Source organism: Heteronotia binoei, chromosome 21, assembly GCF_032191835.1.
Source record: "Heteronotia binoei isolate CCM8104 ecotype False Entrance Well chromosome 21, APGP_CSIRO_Hbin_v1, whole genome shotgun sequence".
NCBI classification, from domain to species: Eukaryota; Metazoa; Chordata; class Lepidosauria; order Squamata; family Gekkonidae; genus Heteronotia; species Heteronotia binoei.
Genome location: NC_083243.1, coordinates 86,307,394 through 86,323,502, shown reverse-complemented (window position 1 = coordinate 86,323,502; position 16,109 = coordinate 86,307,394). Strand labels below are relative to the sequence as shown.

At 42.5% G+C, this 16,109-nt stretch overlaps 1 protein-coding gene across 3 annotated transcripts in view; it reads left to right on the top strand.

Moving 5' to 3' along the window:
• PCNX1 (pecanex 1) overlaps positions 1-16,109 on the top strand; it is a 181,838-nt gene that overhangs the window by 149,119 nt on the left and 16,610 nt on the right. For all 3 annotated transcript variants that reach the window (XM_060263208.1, XM_060263210.1, XM_060263209.1), the window contains 6 exons: positions 3,324-3,382; positions 7,055-7,270; positions 7,739-7,992; positions 8,731-8,961; positions 10,473-10,573; positions 11,391-11,541. In XM_060263208.1, the coding sequence (XP_060119191.1) occupies positions 3,324-3,382; positions 7,055-7,270; positions 7,739-7,992; positions 8,731-8,961; positions 10,473-10,573; positions 11,391-11,541 (1,012 nt within the window). The remainder of the gene's footprint in view (positions 1-3,323; positions 3,383-7,054; positions 7,271-7,738; positions 7,993-8,730; positions 8,962-10,472; positions 10,574-11,390; positions 11,542-16,109) is intronic.

The following is a 16,109-nucleotide window of genomic DNA, read 5'->3' as shown; positions in this document are numbered from 1 at the left end:
AAGTCAGGGAAATTGTGGTGAAAATATATTCAAACTGTGGATTTTTGGCTTGCTGCATGTAGTGAAGTACCAACAAGACCACCATCAAGAGCATGATCTGTTCTTGTGGCAAAAGGAATAGAGAAGTAGCAGAATAAAAGTGAAACTTAATGATACCCTTTCCCAGCTCCACCCCCAGCAACCAACCTAATGTGTTTTTTGAGCCTGCATGATTTTTTAAGGTCTGCCTGTAGCATTTGCAAAACAAGGCTAGTTTAAACGTTTAGCAGTATAACAACTTTAAACATCTAACTGTTTTCACCCCTACCTGTGAAGCAGAGAAATAACAAGGTCCGCACACATTACTGGTATGAAATGAGGTTTACTTTTGGTACCAAGAGCAGAACTTAATCGGCCATGGGCCCCCAAAATGACAAAGTTAAAATCATTGTTTAGTTTCTATACTTGTTGACATAACTCTTGTTAAGATTTTGATGGACTCTATTTCTTTGGCTTTGGAATAGTTCTATTTATATCTCACTTACTCTACATACAGACCGTGTTATTCACACAGACACCCAACAGTGCAGGCACACAGGCTTATCTGATTCAATATTTCCCACCTCCTTGTAACTCTTTCTAGTACTTTTCCATTCCACCTGTCTCTATGCTTTATCAGCTCCAGCAAGAAGCTTCTCTGAGGCCCCTTTGTTATCTAATACACATCCAGATGCCTCAACGAGGTCACTGTCTCTTATCTAATATAAAACCTTGAATTCACACCCGCTTGGGACTGTATGTGCTTCTAATGAAGTTGCATCAGACATCCTAGTTCTGAAGGCAGAAGCATGCTTTTATTATCATACAGGTATTCATTAATTATTCAGGGATCCCCCTTCACCTGCTAGGACTGCATTTAAAGTACATATAAAGATAAGCATGTTTTGGGGTATGGAATGGACGTTTTGTCTCCTAAACCCAGCACAGAGTTTTGCTGCTGTTGGATATCACAGACAGCTAGCACTTTCTACTCTGCACCCTGCAAAGTAAATTTTGCAAATGTGATTGCTTGTTCCTGCTGGAGTTTATGGAGTGCCAGCTTTATCACCCTCTTTCCTGACTGCAAATAAGGGTTGTCTGCTTCTCTAGATTGCAGAAACTCCACTTCCTTTCTTGCTGCTGGGAAGTTCCTATTTCATTCAGAGTTTACTTGAAGTTTGTATCTTGGTGTAATTTTTGGTGCAACTGCAAAACAGATGTTGCTGCAGTTAATGTTGAAAGAAGTTGATATTGAATCTCTTACTTTGACAAACTGTTCTATATTGACAAATATTTTTGCAGTTGAGATTTGTATAGTTGAAGAGTGGAACATTTAATTAAGCCTTGCATTAATGCAACACAACCTATTCATTTTTTAACTTGTGGTTACATTTGAATGGTGGTCAGGGAAATGATAAATGTTGGTCAGAGAAAGTCAGGGAAATGAAAAATAAAATTTTAGTGGCAACCCTAAATTAATATGATGATCCAGTAGTTGTTGCAGTCATTGACATCTCCTTTTTTTGAAATTGTAGATTGATTATTTCCAGCCTGTGGACCATTGTTTAGTTTCTATACTTGTTGACATAACTCTTGTTAAGATTTTGATGGACTCTATTTCTTTGGCTTTGGAATAGTTCTATTTATATCTCACTTACTCCTGGGGATTTGTTTCTCCCAATTGCTCTCAGTTCACGTTTCCACTTCACTTTCTAAAACTGCAGGTTCTTCAGAAGGAGGTTCTTTGAAAGAATCTGGCGTCCTTTCATCTCTTCTATGTAGTTCTTTAATGTATTGTTCCCATCTTTCCTTTACTTTGTCCTGTTCAGTTAATGTATTTTTGCATTGATCTTTCATGATTTAAATTTCCCTTTGATTTCTTGGATTTTATGGAATGGATCTCTTGTTCTTCCTTTTTTTGTTCTCTCCTGTTTCTTTACACTAGCTATTATAATAGTTTTCTTTATTTCTCTGTGCCAGTTGCTGGAATGCTGAATTTAGGTTTTTGATTCTATTTCTGTCACCTTTTGCTTCTCATCTCTCTCCAGCAATTGTAAGAGTTTCATCAAGGCTTTTCTAGCTACAAAACTAGTTTTATATCATTCTTCCTTGATAATATCTCTTGTTCTAAACCATAGTTCTTCTGTTTCATATTTACTTGAACTTAGTAATGCAAATTTGTTCTTTACATTCAGGAATGTTGTTTAGATTGTAGTTTGCCATCATGACTCTTTTGGTATTTTTCTTCGGCTTTATTTTAATTTTTGATACTAACAATTCATAGTTTATGCCACAGTCAGCTCCTGGCCTTGTTTTAGCAGAGAGAACAGGGCTTCTCCATTTCTATTTGATTTTTATGTTAACCATCCAGTGATATTGATGTATACAATTGTCTGTTTAGTTGCCTGAAACATGTGTTCTCAATTTACAAATTGTTGTTGTCACAGAATTCTATGAGTCGCTCTCCTCCTTCATTTTGTGCTACTAGCTCAGACCTTCCAACAATATTTATTCTGCTTCAGTTTCTATTTTTGCATTCCAGTCAATAACCATGAGAGGTTGTTTTTTTTCAGACTGAAATTTACATTTAAACTGAAAACATTAGAATTGCTTCTAGTGCAACCCTCTGGAGTCTTTTAGTGGTGAACTGCACAAGTCAGAAGCAACTGGCATGGCTTTCTGGTGTTTGAAGGAGCATTTTGTCCTATCACATTTTTAAAAAATAATTTTCTTTGCAAAACCAATCAGAAGCTATGTTGAAAGTTTGCATTGCTGCTGTAATTTCAGATAGCAAATTTAGACTTTCTCCAACTGATTTGGTAAATTTAGTATCATGAGATCTGAAGGAATGAAACAACTATTAACCGCTTTGATTCTCCTGCCTTTTGGCCAGTATTTCAGGTTCTTTATGACTATTGCCTCTCTAAAATTGATTTTCATGGCAGTGTAAGCTTTAGTTTTCAAGCTTTGTGGTGCTAATATCACTTTACTTTATTTCCCTAGCTGGGGCAAAACCACAAGATGCTCATGCTACCATGGAAACAATTTCTCTTCTAGCACATTTTATTGAAACTTGAAATACAGTCACCAGATGGGGAATGCCTGGGGTTCCACATGGCCTTTCTCGCTCTCGCACCTGGAGGGAAGACATGATGGCAGAGAGTAGAGCAGGCATGTGTCAAGTAGAGTGGGAAAATGGACACCAGAAGCAGGAAGTGCAGTTTTATTTCAAGGGTATTATAACCCCATTGCTTGCCTTTTTTAAAGGGTCTAAACAGAACTTAACATTTTGGCATTTTCTTTAGCACAAAAAGAGTGGACCACTCAAACACAAGACTGGCATCTCAGCTTGATAGAAATCCAGGTAATCATTTATTAAAAATCACAAACGTAATTGTGTGGGATGTTATGTGCATGTAATAGTACATTGCCTGACCTTTATTGCTTTCAAAGAAAGTAGATTTAATTTGCAGATCAATTACATAGACATTAATTAACTGATTGTATAAATCAATGTCCCAAAGTTTGTACCGTATATATTGATATGAGCACTCAGAATTCAGCCCATAGTAGTAGCCATGATAATCAGAAGAGAAAACTGACATGTAGAAATAAAACTACTGAGGGAACCAAAGTTAAATATCCCTATTCAGGCATCAGATTCAGTGGGAGCTCACAGGAGCACAGCTCCTGAACCTTTCTAAGAGCTCCATCTCCTTGTCCCTGGATGAGCTCCACCACCTATTTTTCTACAAAATGACCCCTGTCTCTATTACATTATTTAAGCTGGTGTATTCAAATGGACTACTCACAACTCATTCCTTTCCATGATATACCATCATCCTTAATGTAGCTTTATTTGTTTTGTGGGTCCCATTAAGCATTTTCACTTGTCTTTTCATATTTGTTCTCTTTAATTCTGCATAGTGCTTAAACTATTGTCTACTTATAATTAAGAATTTGGGTACATGTGTTTATTCTCCAATACAATTATAAAGTTGCAGTCCATTTTGTTAATTGGGGGAATATATGTTAATAATAATAATAAGTTTTTATTTATACCCCGCCCTCCCCGCCGAAACAGGCTCAGGGCAGCTTACAAGGCATGATATAAAATATGGTATAACAATAAAACAAGTAATACAATCAATAAACAAAGCAATATAAATTATACAATATATAAATTAACATTAACATCATTAGTCTAAAAACAGTATAAAGGTGCTACAGTCGCAGTATATACAAGATGGCTTGATGATAATTCCAGGTTCATCTTAAAAGGCTTGTTGGAAGAGGGCGGTTTTGCAAGCCCTATGGAACTGATTAAGATCCCGTAGAGCCCGCACCTCTTCTGGTAGCTGATTCCACCATCGGGGTGCCTTTATAGAGAAGGCCTGCTCCCTAGTTGTTTTTAATTTGGCCTCCTTGGGCCCAGCAATTTCCAAAAGATTTTGTGAGCTGGAACGCAGTGCTCTCTGGGGAACATATGGAGAGAGGCGGTCCCTAAGGTAGGCAGGTCCTTGCCCATATAGGGCTTTAAAGGTGATAACCAGCACCTTGTAACGAACTCGGTAGACAATTGGCAGCCAGTGCAGTTCCCGCAGCCTAGGCCGCACGTGTTCCCACCGAGGTAGTTCCACTAGCAGTCTGTCCGCTGCATTCTGCACTAGCTGCAGTTTCCGAGTTTGGTACAGGGGCAGCCCCATGTAGAGGGCCTTATAGTAGTCTAGCCTCGAGGTGACCGTTGCATGGATCACTGTTGCCAGGTTGCGGCGTTCCAGGGAGCGGGCCAACTGCCTCACCCGCCTAAGATGGAAGAAGGCGGATTTGGCAGTGGCTGCTATCTGGGTCTCCATTGTCAAGGAAGACTCCAGCAGCACTCCCAAGCTCCTGACCTCGGGCACTGGTGCCAATGGCGCCCCGTCAAAAGCTGGAAGGGAGATCCCTCCTTCCGGACCGCCGCGACGTAGACAAAGGACCTCTGTCTTCGCTGGATTCAATTTCAGCCCGCTCAGCTTAATCCAATCAGCCACGGCTTGCAACGCCTGGTCCAGATTTACAGGGACGTCACCAGTTCGGCCGCCCATCAATAGATAGAGCTGGGTGTCATCAGCATACTGGTGACAACCCAGCCCATATCTCTGGGCTATCTGGGCAAGGGGGCGCATATAGATGTTAAATAACATCGGGGAGAGAACTGCCCCCTGGGGCACCCCACAATTAAATAGGTGCCTCTGGGACATCTCACTCCCAATCGCCACCCTTTGTCCCCGGCCTTCAAGGAAAGAGGAAAACCACTGTAAGGCTAACCCTTGAATCCCTGCGTCGGCGAGACGGCGGGTCAGCAGCTGGTGATCGACCATATCGAACGCTGCTGATAGATCCAACAGCAGCAATACCACCACACCACCTCGATCCAGATGTCGCCGGAGATCATCCATGAGAGCGACCAACACTTTCTCCGTCCCGTGGCCCGGGCAGAGGCCGGACTGAAAAGAATCTAAGGTGGAAGCATCATCCAGAAAACTCTGCAACTGCAATGCCACAGCCCTCTCAATAACTTTGCCCCAAAAGGGCAAATTTGAGACCGGCCAGTAATGAGCCAATTTTTACCTTTTGCCAACATGGTTGTAGTGTCTTGTATATTTTTACTGCTTTTTCATTTTGAGTAAATTCCTCTCAAGATAGAATGCAAGCTGAATCCACAATCCCTGATGGATCTTATTATTGGATGAGCAACACTGCAGTTTTACCTTGGTGGGGGTTCAGTTTTTTTGGAACCCATTCAGCCTATTGCCATCTTCACTGTTGTCATTGACACTGCTGAAAAGGTGAAATAGAGTAGGTAACACCTGGTCTCACTACCTGCAGTCTTATTATTCTCAGCCATTTTGTGTAGATGGTAAACAGCATTAACAACATGCGTTTGGGGTAGGACTGTGGCTCAGTGATGGAACATTTGCTTTGCATGTGTAAGGTCTTCTTGGGTTTGGCCAAAGCATCTTCCATTAAAAGAATCACATAGTAAGTGAGGTAAAAGACCTGTGATGCAAGAAAACTGCTACCTGAAGCAAAATAACAAAATACGACTGTCAAATTCTAAGTATACAAAATAATGGTGTATTAATGAGATAATAGTGATTGGTATGCAGATAACCAAATTAACAAACCACACCCAGCAATCCTTAATAGTACTATCTAAAATGGATTAAGGACTGTTTGGTCTGGTTTAAAGACTGTCGGATCCAGTTTATTAATTTGGTTTATCTGCATGTCAATATGGGGAGAGGTTCCAGAACTGCGTACAGCAATTGTAATTGACCATCCCATTGGTTGATATCAGCATTAATGCCAACTGTATTGTGACAGAATATATAAACTACTCCAGAGGAGATTAAAACAGTAACAACATACAGTTCTTGAAAAAGACATTTGGAAATGGCTTGGAGAACTAGCCCACCGTTGTACCAAAGTGCTACATTGAACTTTTTGTATCTTTATAGATAAAGAGAAATTTATAGAGGCTTACAGAGTTGTGACTATTATTTATTTGCTGAAAATCTGTGACATTATGAGAATACATTTTGTATCACTATTAATACACCATTATTTTGTATATTTGGGATTTGGCAGTCATATTTACACAGTGCTTTTGTAATGCTTTTGGCTTGTCTTTTTAGTATAGTGTCCATTTACTCTGCCATAGTACTCTGGCAGTGTTATTTGGGTGTATTACTAAGAAAACCATTACCTGTCAGATCAGATAGTACTGACCTTGATAGACCCATGGATTTGACTCTTCATGTGGTGATAGATCCTTTCAGGGCACCATTTGCCCAGGTAATGGTTATTTTCTAGAAGCTTAAAAGCATAAACCCTGACAATGAGCATCTGGTCATTGAACTTTAATTAGAATGGTTGCTTTCTGCTATTAACAAAGGACATATCTTTTCAATCCTTTTTAATGTCAGGAAACTGTAATTCAATTGAAAGCTTAACTTTGGACTTACTGAGGTCTGGAATTTTCCCCCTCCAGGTTCAGATGACAATAACTTGAACTCAATCTTCTATGAACACTTAACTCGGTCTCTCCAGCATAGCCTGTGTGGAGACCTGCTGTTAGGGCGATGGGGAAACTACAGTACTGGAGATTGTTTTATTCTTGCTTCTGACTACCTCAATGCATTAGTACACCTTATAGAGATAGGCAATGGACTGGTCACCTTTCAGCTGAGGGGACTTGAATTTAGAGGTGAGAATTTTTACTTGTATGAACTTTTCCTTAATCTATTTGAATCTGTCTTCTCTTTCAGAAGCTTTCATTTGCAAGCAGGTTACTTTAAACTTGGTCCTTTAATTGATATACAGTTTATTGACAGATACTGTCCATTTTTGTTCAAATGTTTCCTCTTTCAAGTTTAATGTAACATAGTGATATATATGTTAGACAGGTTACATTTAAAACACTTGGAAAGATCCACTGTGCTTTTGTGATGAATATGTTTTAACAATTTCTAACAACTTTCTACGTGGCTTTTGCATTATAATCAAGAACCTGAGCTAGTAAAGTTCAAAGTCCAGTCATAAGCAAGAATCTTGCTCTCAAGTATTTACAAGGCTGTTGTAAGGATGGCTGACAGAATGTATGTGAAGCTCCGTGACTGCCCAGCTAAAACATTATAAATAGAAGCATTGCTGCTATTATTTTCTCTTCCTTAAGGAACTTACTGTCAGCAACGAGAAGTAGAAGCCATCACTGAAGGTGTCGAGGAAGATGAAGGATTTTGTTGCTGTGAGCCTGGTCACATCCCTCACATCTTATCGTTCAATGCTGCCTTTGGCCAGCGTTGGCTAGCCTGGGAGGTTTTGGTCACAAAGTATGTCTTAGAGGGCTACAGCATCACAGACAACAGTGCCGCTTCCATGCTTCAGGTTTTTGATCTTAGGAAGATTCTCACTACTTACTATGTCAAGGTACAATTTCGGATCCTATATATTGGTTTCTCTGAGTTGAGGGTGGAAGAATGAGTATATAATGAAGGTTTATGGAATATTATGGGGAAAACTGATTAGGAAGCCAAGTAATTAAAACCATCTACCTTTTCATGAGGTCTACAATGCTACCACCAAGTCTTTTTGATATCTCTGCTTCTGGGAATAAATAGAATAGCCAGTATTTTTTTTTTTAAAGTAAAGATGGAGCTGTACTGTCAAAAACACTGGTCACAAATGTGAGCACTGACATACCAATCCATACTGCAAAGTATAGGACATCAAATATAAACCTTCCCTTTCAAAATAACAAATTTTGTGAGCCTGTTCTTCAGATGTTTTCAAAATGTCATTGGTTTAATGTTTCTGAGAAGCTGTGTAAATCAAGACCTTTTTTTCTTTTTCATCATTCTTTTCTCTCTCCTGTCAGAAAATGATGGGCAAATCAATCAAATTGCTCTGGCAATTTCACAGAATTGTTTCTTCTTTCTGTATTTGCAAAGACATATGTCAGCGGTGGCCAATGGTAGCTCTCCAGATGTTTTTTGCCTACAACTCCCATCAGCCCCAGCCATTGGCCATGCTGGCTGGGGCTGATGGGAGTTGTAGGCAAAAAACATCTGGAGAGCTACCATTGGCCACCCCTGACATATGTAATTGCCATAAAACATTGCTTTCAAGTGTATACACTTTAATGTATTTTACCCTTTGTATTTGCAGGGCATCATCTACTATGTCACATCTTCTTCCAAACTGGAGGAATGGTTATCAAATGAAACAATGCAGGAAGGACTGCAACAGTGCTCAGATCCAGCCTATGTTGATGTGGATCCTACATTTAATCCTAATATTGATGAGGATTATGACCACCGCCTGGCAGGGGTCTCCAGAGAAAGTTTTTGTGTCATTTATCTCAACTGGATAGAATACTGCTGTTCTCGAAGAGAAAAGGTAAGCCTTGTTTACCCAAGGAATTCTGATTAATTGGTTAACACATTTAGGAGAATATTGTTCTACATAAAAACAATGCCATGAAGATTAAGATTGATAATTATTATTGGTGGTTCCCAACCTTTTGAAGTATGTGAATCCTTTTTTAACGTAATTTTTTTTTGCACACACATCCCATGATAGTAGGTATACTGTTAGTATCCAGTGACAAGATCAGAAAGATCAAAATGACAATGCTTTAGTGTGGATATGGATTTACAGACCCCTTGCAATAACTCCTTCTCCCCAGGTTTGGAACCCGTGCTATTAGAGTCCACCAAGAGTCCTTTTTTGTTCAGCTGCAAGTTTCCAGTAGTGGCTATGCAGATTCTGACAGGAAGCCCCTACCAAGAAATGAAGCAGTAGCACTTTTCCCAGCAAATGGTATCCAGTGGAGCACAGCTTCTGAACAGAAACTTTCTATTTAGCAGCTGTGTTAATAACTGTTTAAAATCATTAATCTAATGGTTTTATAATACCTAGTAAGCTAGTGGCCATCACTACAAGTTGAAGCAACAAATTCACAGGTGGATTAGTTATTTTTATGAAGAGCTGTTGGGTGGATTTGCAATATAATCAGTAGAAAAAACAAAACTAGCTAAAAAGTGATAACAGTCTGTAAAATGAAACTTATCAGTAGCTATTAGCCATAGTTACTGAAGGGAATCTTCATGTTCAGAAGCAGTAAATACTAGTGCCAGGAGGCAACATTAGGGGAAGGCCTCAGCCTCTATGTCAAGTTGTTGGATATCCAGAGCAGGGGTGGCCAAACTGTAGCTGGCTTGGAGAAGGCATTTGTCTCTTTAAGCCACTTCTCAAAGCCAAGCCAGCTGGTGGCTTGGAGAAGGCATTTAAAGTTGCTTTCTTTCCACCTTTCCCTCCCTCCCCCATCTCTCTCTCTCTCTCTAGCTATCTATCTCTCTATCTTCTTTCCTTCTTTCCTTCCTTCAATGTTCATGTCTTGTGGATCTCAAATATGTGATGCTTAATCTATGCGACTATTATGTTAAGCAAGTTTGGCCCAGGTCCGTAGCCAGAAAATTTTGAGTGGAGGGGCCCCCAAGGTAAGAAATTTGGTGGGGGGGCCATGGGGCCAGATGGCCCTGTTTGCACAGAGGGCTTCTCTTGAGAAGAGCCCTTCGTGCAAACTCCACAAGTTCCCTGCCTCCTCCACCCACCTGCCAGCTGCTTTCAAACCCTCTTTTCCCTCCCCCCCCCCCATGCACCATCTGCCCGCCTGCCACCGCAGCCTGGTTTGGCCACCCCTACTCTAGAGGAACTGTTCGGCCACTGTGTGAGAGGATGCTGGATTAGATGGACTGCTGGTGTGATTCAGCAGAGCTCTTCTTACATTAGAAGGCTGTAGGGCGATGTTAATGTATGCATTCAATTAATTTCTGCATTTTGTTTTCCTACATGACAACTTCCTACCCATTTCATAGTACTAATGTCACTCTCTTCTCTACTTGAAGCCACTGAATGCAGATAAAGATTCTTCTTTAGTGACCCTTTGCTATGGACTGTGTGTTCTTGGTCGGAGAGCCTTGGGGACTGCTTCACATCATATGTCTAGGTAATAGAAATTTCTTATTCTAAAAGGTCACAGGGGAGGAAGTTCAGGTTCCATACATCTCTTCCCACCCCCCACCCTACAGATCTTAGCATGAAAATATAGATCATATTGCTTATGTGAAATAGGTCAAAGCCCTAAGTAAGCAGTGACATTTAATGAGTTGAGTAGGCATGCGCCTGCAAATGGAAGTGCTAAATCGTGACTAATTTTTTCAGCAAATTGAAAAGGGAGAGAATAAGCCTAGCCTCCTACTGTCATTCCAGAGAAACATCTTTGACTCTGTGCATTGTGTATAGCGTAGCTGTGGCGAAGTCCTGGGCAGTCTGTTCAGGAGACCGTTTTTCCAGTTAAAAGCTGTCATCTGCTTAACAGTAGTGACAGCTCTGAATGTCCTGGCCAAGCTCCCAGAAAATGGAAACAAAACTGTAACTCCAGGTAAACCTTAAGGGGGGGGGTGCATACAGTGTAAAGCAATGTTCATTGGAGGAATATTTCCAGGCAGAAGTGATGCTGATGGTTCCATCAACCAGAATGGTTTTGAGTTAGAACTTCAGTTGCTGTCTGCATGGATTACTTCATTACCTTTGTGCCTTTCAGTCCACTCCTTTCTACATAGCCAGCCAGGGCAGATAAAGATGGAATATGTATTGTTGGCTTCCCCACCCACCCCCTCCTGATCGTATATGCATCGTATATATAGTTCAAATCCATATCTGCAACTGGAAGTGCTGGTGGTTGTACACAACTCTTTGTGCTAACACATAAGCTATTTGTATATTTGTGTTAATGTTTTGGACTTCTTTTCCAACCCAAACAGTAATCTGGAATCCTTCCTGTACGGGCTTCATGCCTTGTTTAAAGGAGACTTTCGTATCTCATCAATTCGAGATGAATGGATTTTTGCAGATATGGAATTGCTCAGGAAAGTGGTGGTCCCTGGAATACGCATGTCATTAAAGCTACATCAGGTATAATGTCTATCTGTGCATCAGGGGTCAGAGGAAGTACGTTAGTCCACTGGGTGTTCTGTGTGGATGATCATTGCACTGTTTATGGAGACTTAACAATTAGATCTAAACTGGAGAGCCAAAAAAAAAAAAACGTAATAGTATGAAGAAGCATTGGAAGCTGACCACAAAGCATTCTGCTATTTTAACAATAAACTCAGTACTTCCATTTGGTAGGAATTGTCCTCAGATTAATGTATGCATTTACCCATCTTTGTATCCTTGCAGTGAAGTATGATTGTGTGAATGCTTAGAAAGTGTCATCAAGCTTGCACCCTTAGAAATACTACATTTCTACCAAAATATATGCCAGTCTGTGGTGGATTTCCCAGCCAGGCTCGTGATTTCAGAAAAACAAATCTACAGCAAGATGCTATAATAGCTGAAGTTGTGATTGACATGAGCCTCAACAAGTGGTGACACCAGAGGTCCTTGCATAGATACAATGAGCCCTGGTGATCAGTCCAAAATCAAAGAGACTGGATCTTCTTGATATTGTTTCTAATACATATGAACATATGAAGCTGCCTTATACTGAATCAGACCCTTGGTCCATCAAAGTCAGTATTGTCTTCTCAGACGGGCAGCGGCTCTCCAGGGTCTCAAGCTGAGGTTTTTCACACCTATTTGCCTGGATCCTTTTTTGGAGATGCCAGGGATTGAACCTGGGACCTTCTGCTTCCCAAGCAGATGCTCTACCACTGAGCCACCGTCCCTCCCCTTAAGAGTCCTTAGTTTGTTAGTGCCAGATTTTCTTTTATGCAATATTTCATAAAGTTCTTTATGTACAGCTTGGCTTGATGACCAACTATATGAATATATATATATATTTTGGAGAGTCTGCTTCTCTGTTATATAGCTGAAGTTTTCTAACTGCATAATTGTTAGGTAGCAGCTTTGGAAAAGAAATGCTCCTTTTACTGTGCCAACTACAGCAAAAAACTTCAAATTCTTGTGACAGTCTCTAATAGTCCTTTTAATTTTAAATCTAGATAGAGAGCCAGTTTGGTGTAGTGGTTAAGTGTGCTGACTCTTATCTGGGAGAACCGGGTATGATTTTCCACTCCTCCACTTGCAGCTGCTGGAATGGCCTTGGGTCAGCCATAGTTCTAGTAGGAGTTGTCCTTGAAAGGGCAGATGGTCTCTGTGCTTCACACTCATGAGACGAAGCGCCTGCGCCGATCCTCGATCGGTAACTCCAAAGTCTGGGATTTTTTGCTGCCCAACCCCGGTAGACATGTGCAACAGCCCCAGTGCGCATGCCCACCCGGTGGGTGCAGATATCCTGCCAGTTCCTTCTTTACCGCCGCTTCGGATAGACTTGTTTTTTGTCACTCTGGTCGGTAGTTATTTACCTTTTCCTTCTCTGGATTTCTCTTCGTTTTTCTTTGTTTTACTTCATTTCTGTTATAAAAATAAATAAATAAATAAATAGAGACTATTAGTTAGTTGTTTCAACCCTTCAGGGTTTTTTCCCTGGCCCTTCTGCCGCCATCCCTGTCTATGGAAAAGCATTGGGGGTTTTTCAAGCGGTGCCTTAAGTGTGGGAGCAAGATCCCTCCTCCAGACGGACATTCTCTTTGTCTGCTGTGCCTTGGGGAAGGTCATCAGGTGGAATCCTGTTATCACTGCTCAAAATTTTCCAAGCAGATGAGGAAAAACCGAGCGGCAAGACTTTCGGCGGTGCTGGTAAAATCGGCTCTCGCACCGCAGATGTCGACATCGGCATCGACCAGCACTTCGATGGCCACCCCGGCATCGATATTGGTTCCGGTCTCGTTGTCGAGCCAACCGACCCAACCATTCCAAGGAGCCAACCACCCCCACAAGTGTGCGGGCTTGGCATTCCAATTGGAACCCTCGACCCGGCCAAGAAGGCCAAAGGGGCCCGGGACTCTCGCTCTGCTGAGCCCAGGAAGCATAAGGAGAAAAAGAGGCACCAAGACAGGCAGACCCCTTCTCCGCCACCGAAGGACCCGGTGATCGTTTCGGGGGAGCCTCTGGAGAAAATCCTTGCTTCCCCGATTCGACCAAAGGGCCCCTCAGGTCCAACAGATGTTCCGCAGACCTCTCTTTCCAGCTCTGACCAGGAGGTCGACCCTATAGAACAGTCAGCAGACTCAAAGAGGGTGGCGATCCTAGCTCGGCATCAGACTTAGAAGTTTCACAGCCAAGGGATCGCTCGACACCGAAGATGCCCTTGATCCAGCCTGAGAGATTTGGGGAGCCTTTGGACCCTTTTAGACGTCCTCATCCTCTGCTTAACTGGGACCCGCAACCATGGACTTATCCATTTGGGGGCTATCCCTATCATTTGCCATACCCTTGGTACCCTCCTCAGAACCCAGACTGGGATCAGCACTCGGAGGCCTCGCACCACTCGGCACACTCTCCACCTGGTCACCAGGATTCATCGATGCCAACTTCAACCTCGAAGTTGGTCAGGAAGCCGGCACGCCCCAGTGGTCCCAACGTCAAGAAAACCTCCTCGACTAGGATTGCCGTTGACGCCCCAGATTTACCATTGGCTGAGAGCGTATCTTCATTGCCATCAACCTTAGATGACGATGGGGAAAAGCAGTTGGGCCATCAGCAGGAGGGATTGTCCCCAGTATTCAGAATAGCTGAGGGTCTTCCAATCTCTCCTTCTGAAGATTTGAAGTCCTATGGGGAGCTCATTAAAAGAATGGCACATTCCTTGTCTTTGCCTGTGATCCAGCCTCAACCGGTCACTGACAACACAGTCTTTGACATTATGCAGAAGGAAGCTTCAACAGCGGTAGCCCTTCCCGTTACGAAGGTCATCTTGCAAGCCATCAAAGATCCTTGGTCCAAGCCTGCCTCAACCCCTATCTCGTCCAAGCGTATGGATCACATGTATAGGATCCAGGAACAGGGCTCAGAGTTTCTCTTTAACCATCCACGCCCCAACTCTGTAGTAGTGTCATCCTCATCCAAGGCTAAGATGACCCACACCTCACCTCCAGATAAAGAGGGGAAGAGGATTGATACTTTTGGCAGGCACTTTTATTCTGCGGACACTCTTGGTATTAAAATTTCTAATTATTCTGCCTGCATGGCAAGATACCAGTATTCCCTCTGGGAACAGCTCTCACCGCTCCTAGCTTCTCTGCTTGAGGATAAGTGCACTTTGGCCAAAAAGGCCCAGAGGGAGGGAATGCTCCTGGCAAAACAACAGCTGCAGGCTTCAAAACATGGTGGACACTGCAGCTAAGACACTTACCTCGGCCATTACATTGCATTGTCATTCCTGGCTTCGTGCCACCGCTCTCCAGTTTGACACAAGGTCCTGGGTCGAGGATCTCCCTTTTGAGGGTGAGGGTCTCTTCAGCTCTGCTATGGATGCGGTCCTACAAGAAATGGACAAGAGCATTAAGATGTCTCGTAATCTGGGAGTACCTGCATCTTCCTCTTGCCCTGGCAAGTCTCGTCCATGGTCCAAGCAATGGCCTAAGAAGCCCTACCACACCAAATCCCCTGAGAGTTCGTGGAAGCCGCGTACGGGACAGCATGAGGCCAAGAGTTTCTTCACTGCAGGAGGGAAAACCAAGTTTTCTTCTTTTTCCTCTCACATGGGAAAGTCTAAGACTGGCAGGAATCCCAAGCAGGGACTTTGACTTCAGCATCCCCCTTCTTTCCTCCCCCTCCTCTGGGCCTACCTGCCTCTACAGATTTCTGCAAGCATGGTGGCAGATCACCACCAACAAGTGGGTCTTGTCCATCATACAGGAGGCTTATGCGATAGAATTTGTTCAGCCCCCTTCTTATCCCAGATTGGTGATCACACACCCTACAGCGGTTTTACTAGAGGAAGTTCAAAATCTGCTCAGCAAGTGAGAAATAGAACCTGTTCCCGATCATCTCAAGGGTCAGGGGTTCTACTCCAGGTACTTCACGGTTTCCAAGCGGGACGGTGGTCATCATCCGATCATGGATCTGAGGGGCCTGAACGAATTCATTGCTTATCAGAAGTTCAGAATGCTGACTCTACAAAGCATCCTTCCACTCATCAACAAGGGAGATTGGATGGCTACCCTGGACTTGAAGAATGCCTATTTCCACATCAGCATCTTCCTCAGTCACAGGAGGTTTCTTCAGTTTGCCATTGAGACGCACCATTTTCAATACCAGGTGCTCCCTTTTGGGCTCTCTATGGCCCCCAGGGTCTTCATAAAGACCATGGTTGTTGTGGTGGCTTGCCTTCATCTCCAGGGTATCATCATTTTTCCCTACATAGACGATTGGTTGATGTTTGCTGTGTCCGAAGCTTCTCTCAGAACGCATCTGCAAGTGATTCTCAACCTTTTGAGTGCACTAGGACTTCTGGTGAACGAGAAGAAGTCTCACCTGATCCCAGCACAAAGAGTTCAGTTTATAGGAGCTATTTTGGACATCAACCAGCACCTAGTGTTTCTTGCAGATTCTCGAGTGTTGGATATCATCTCCCTGGTTCAACTCCTTCAGGAGGTGAGATGTGCTTCTGTTCTGCAGATCCAACGTCTCTTGGG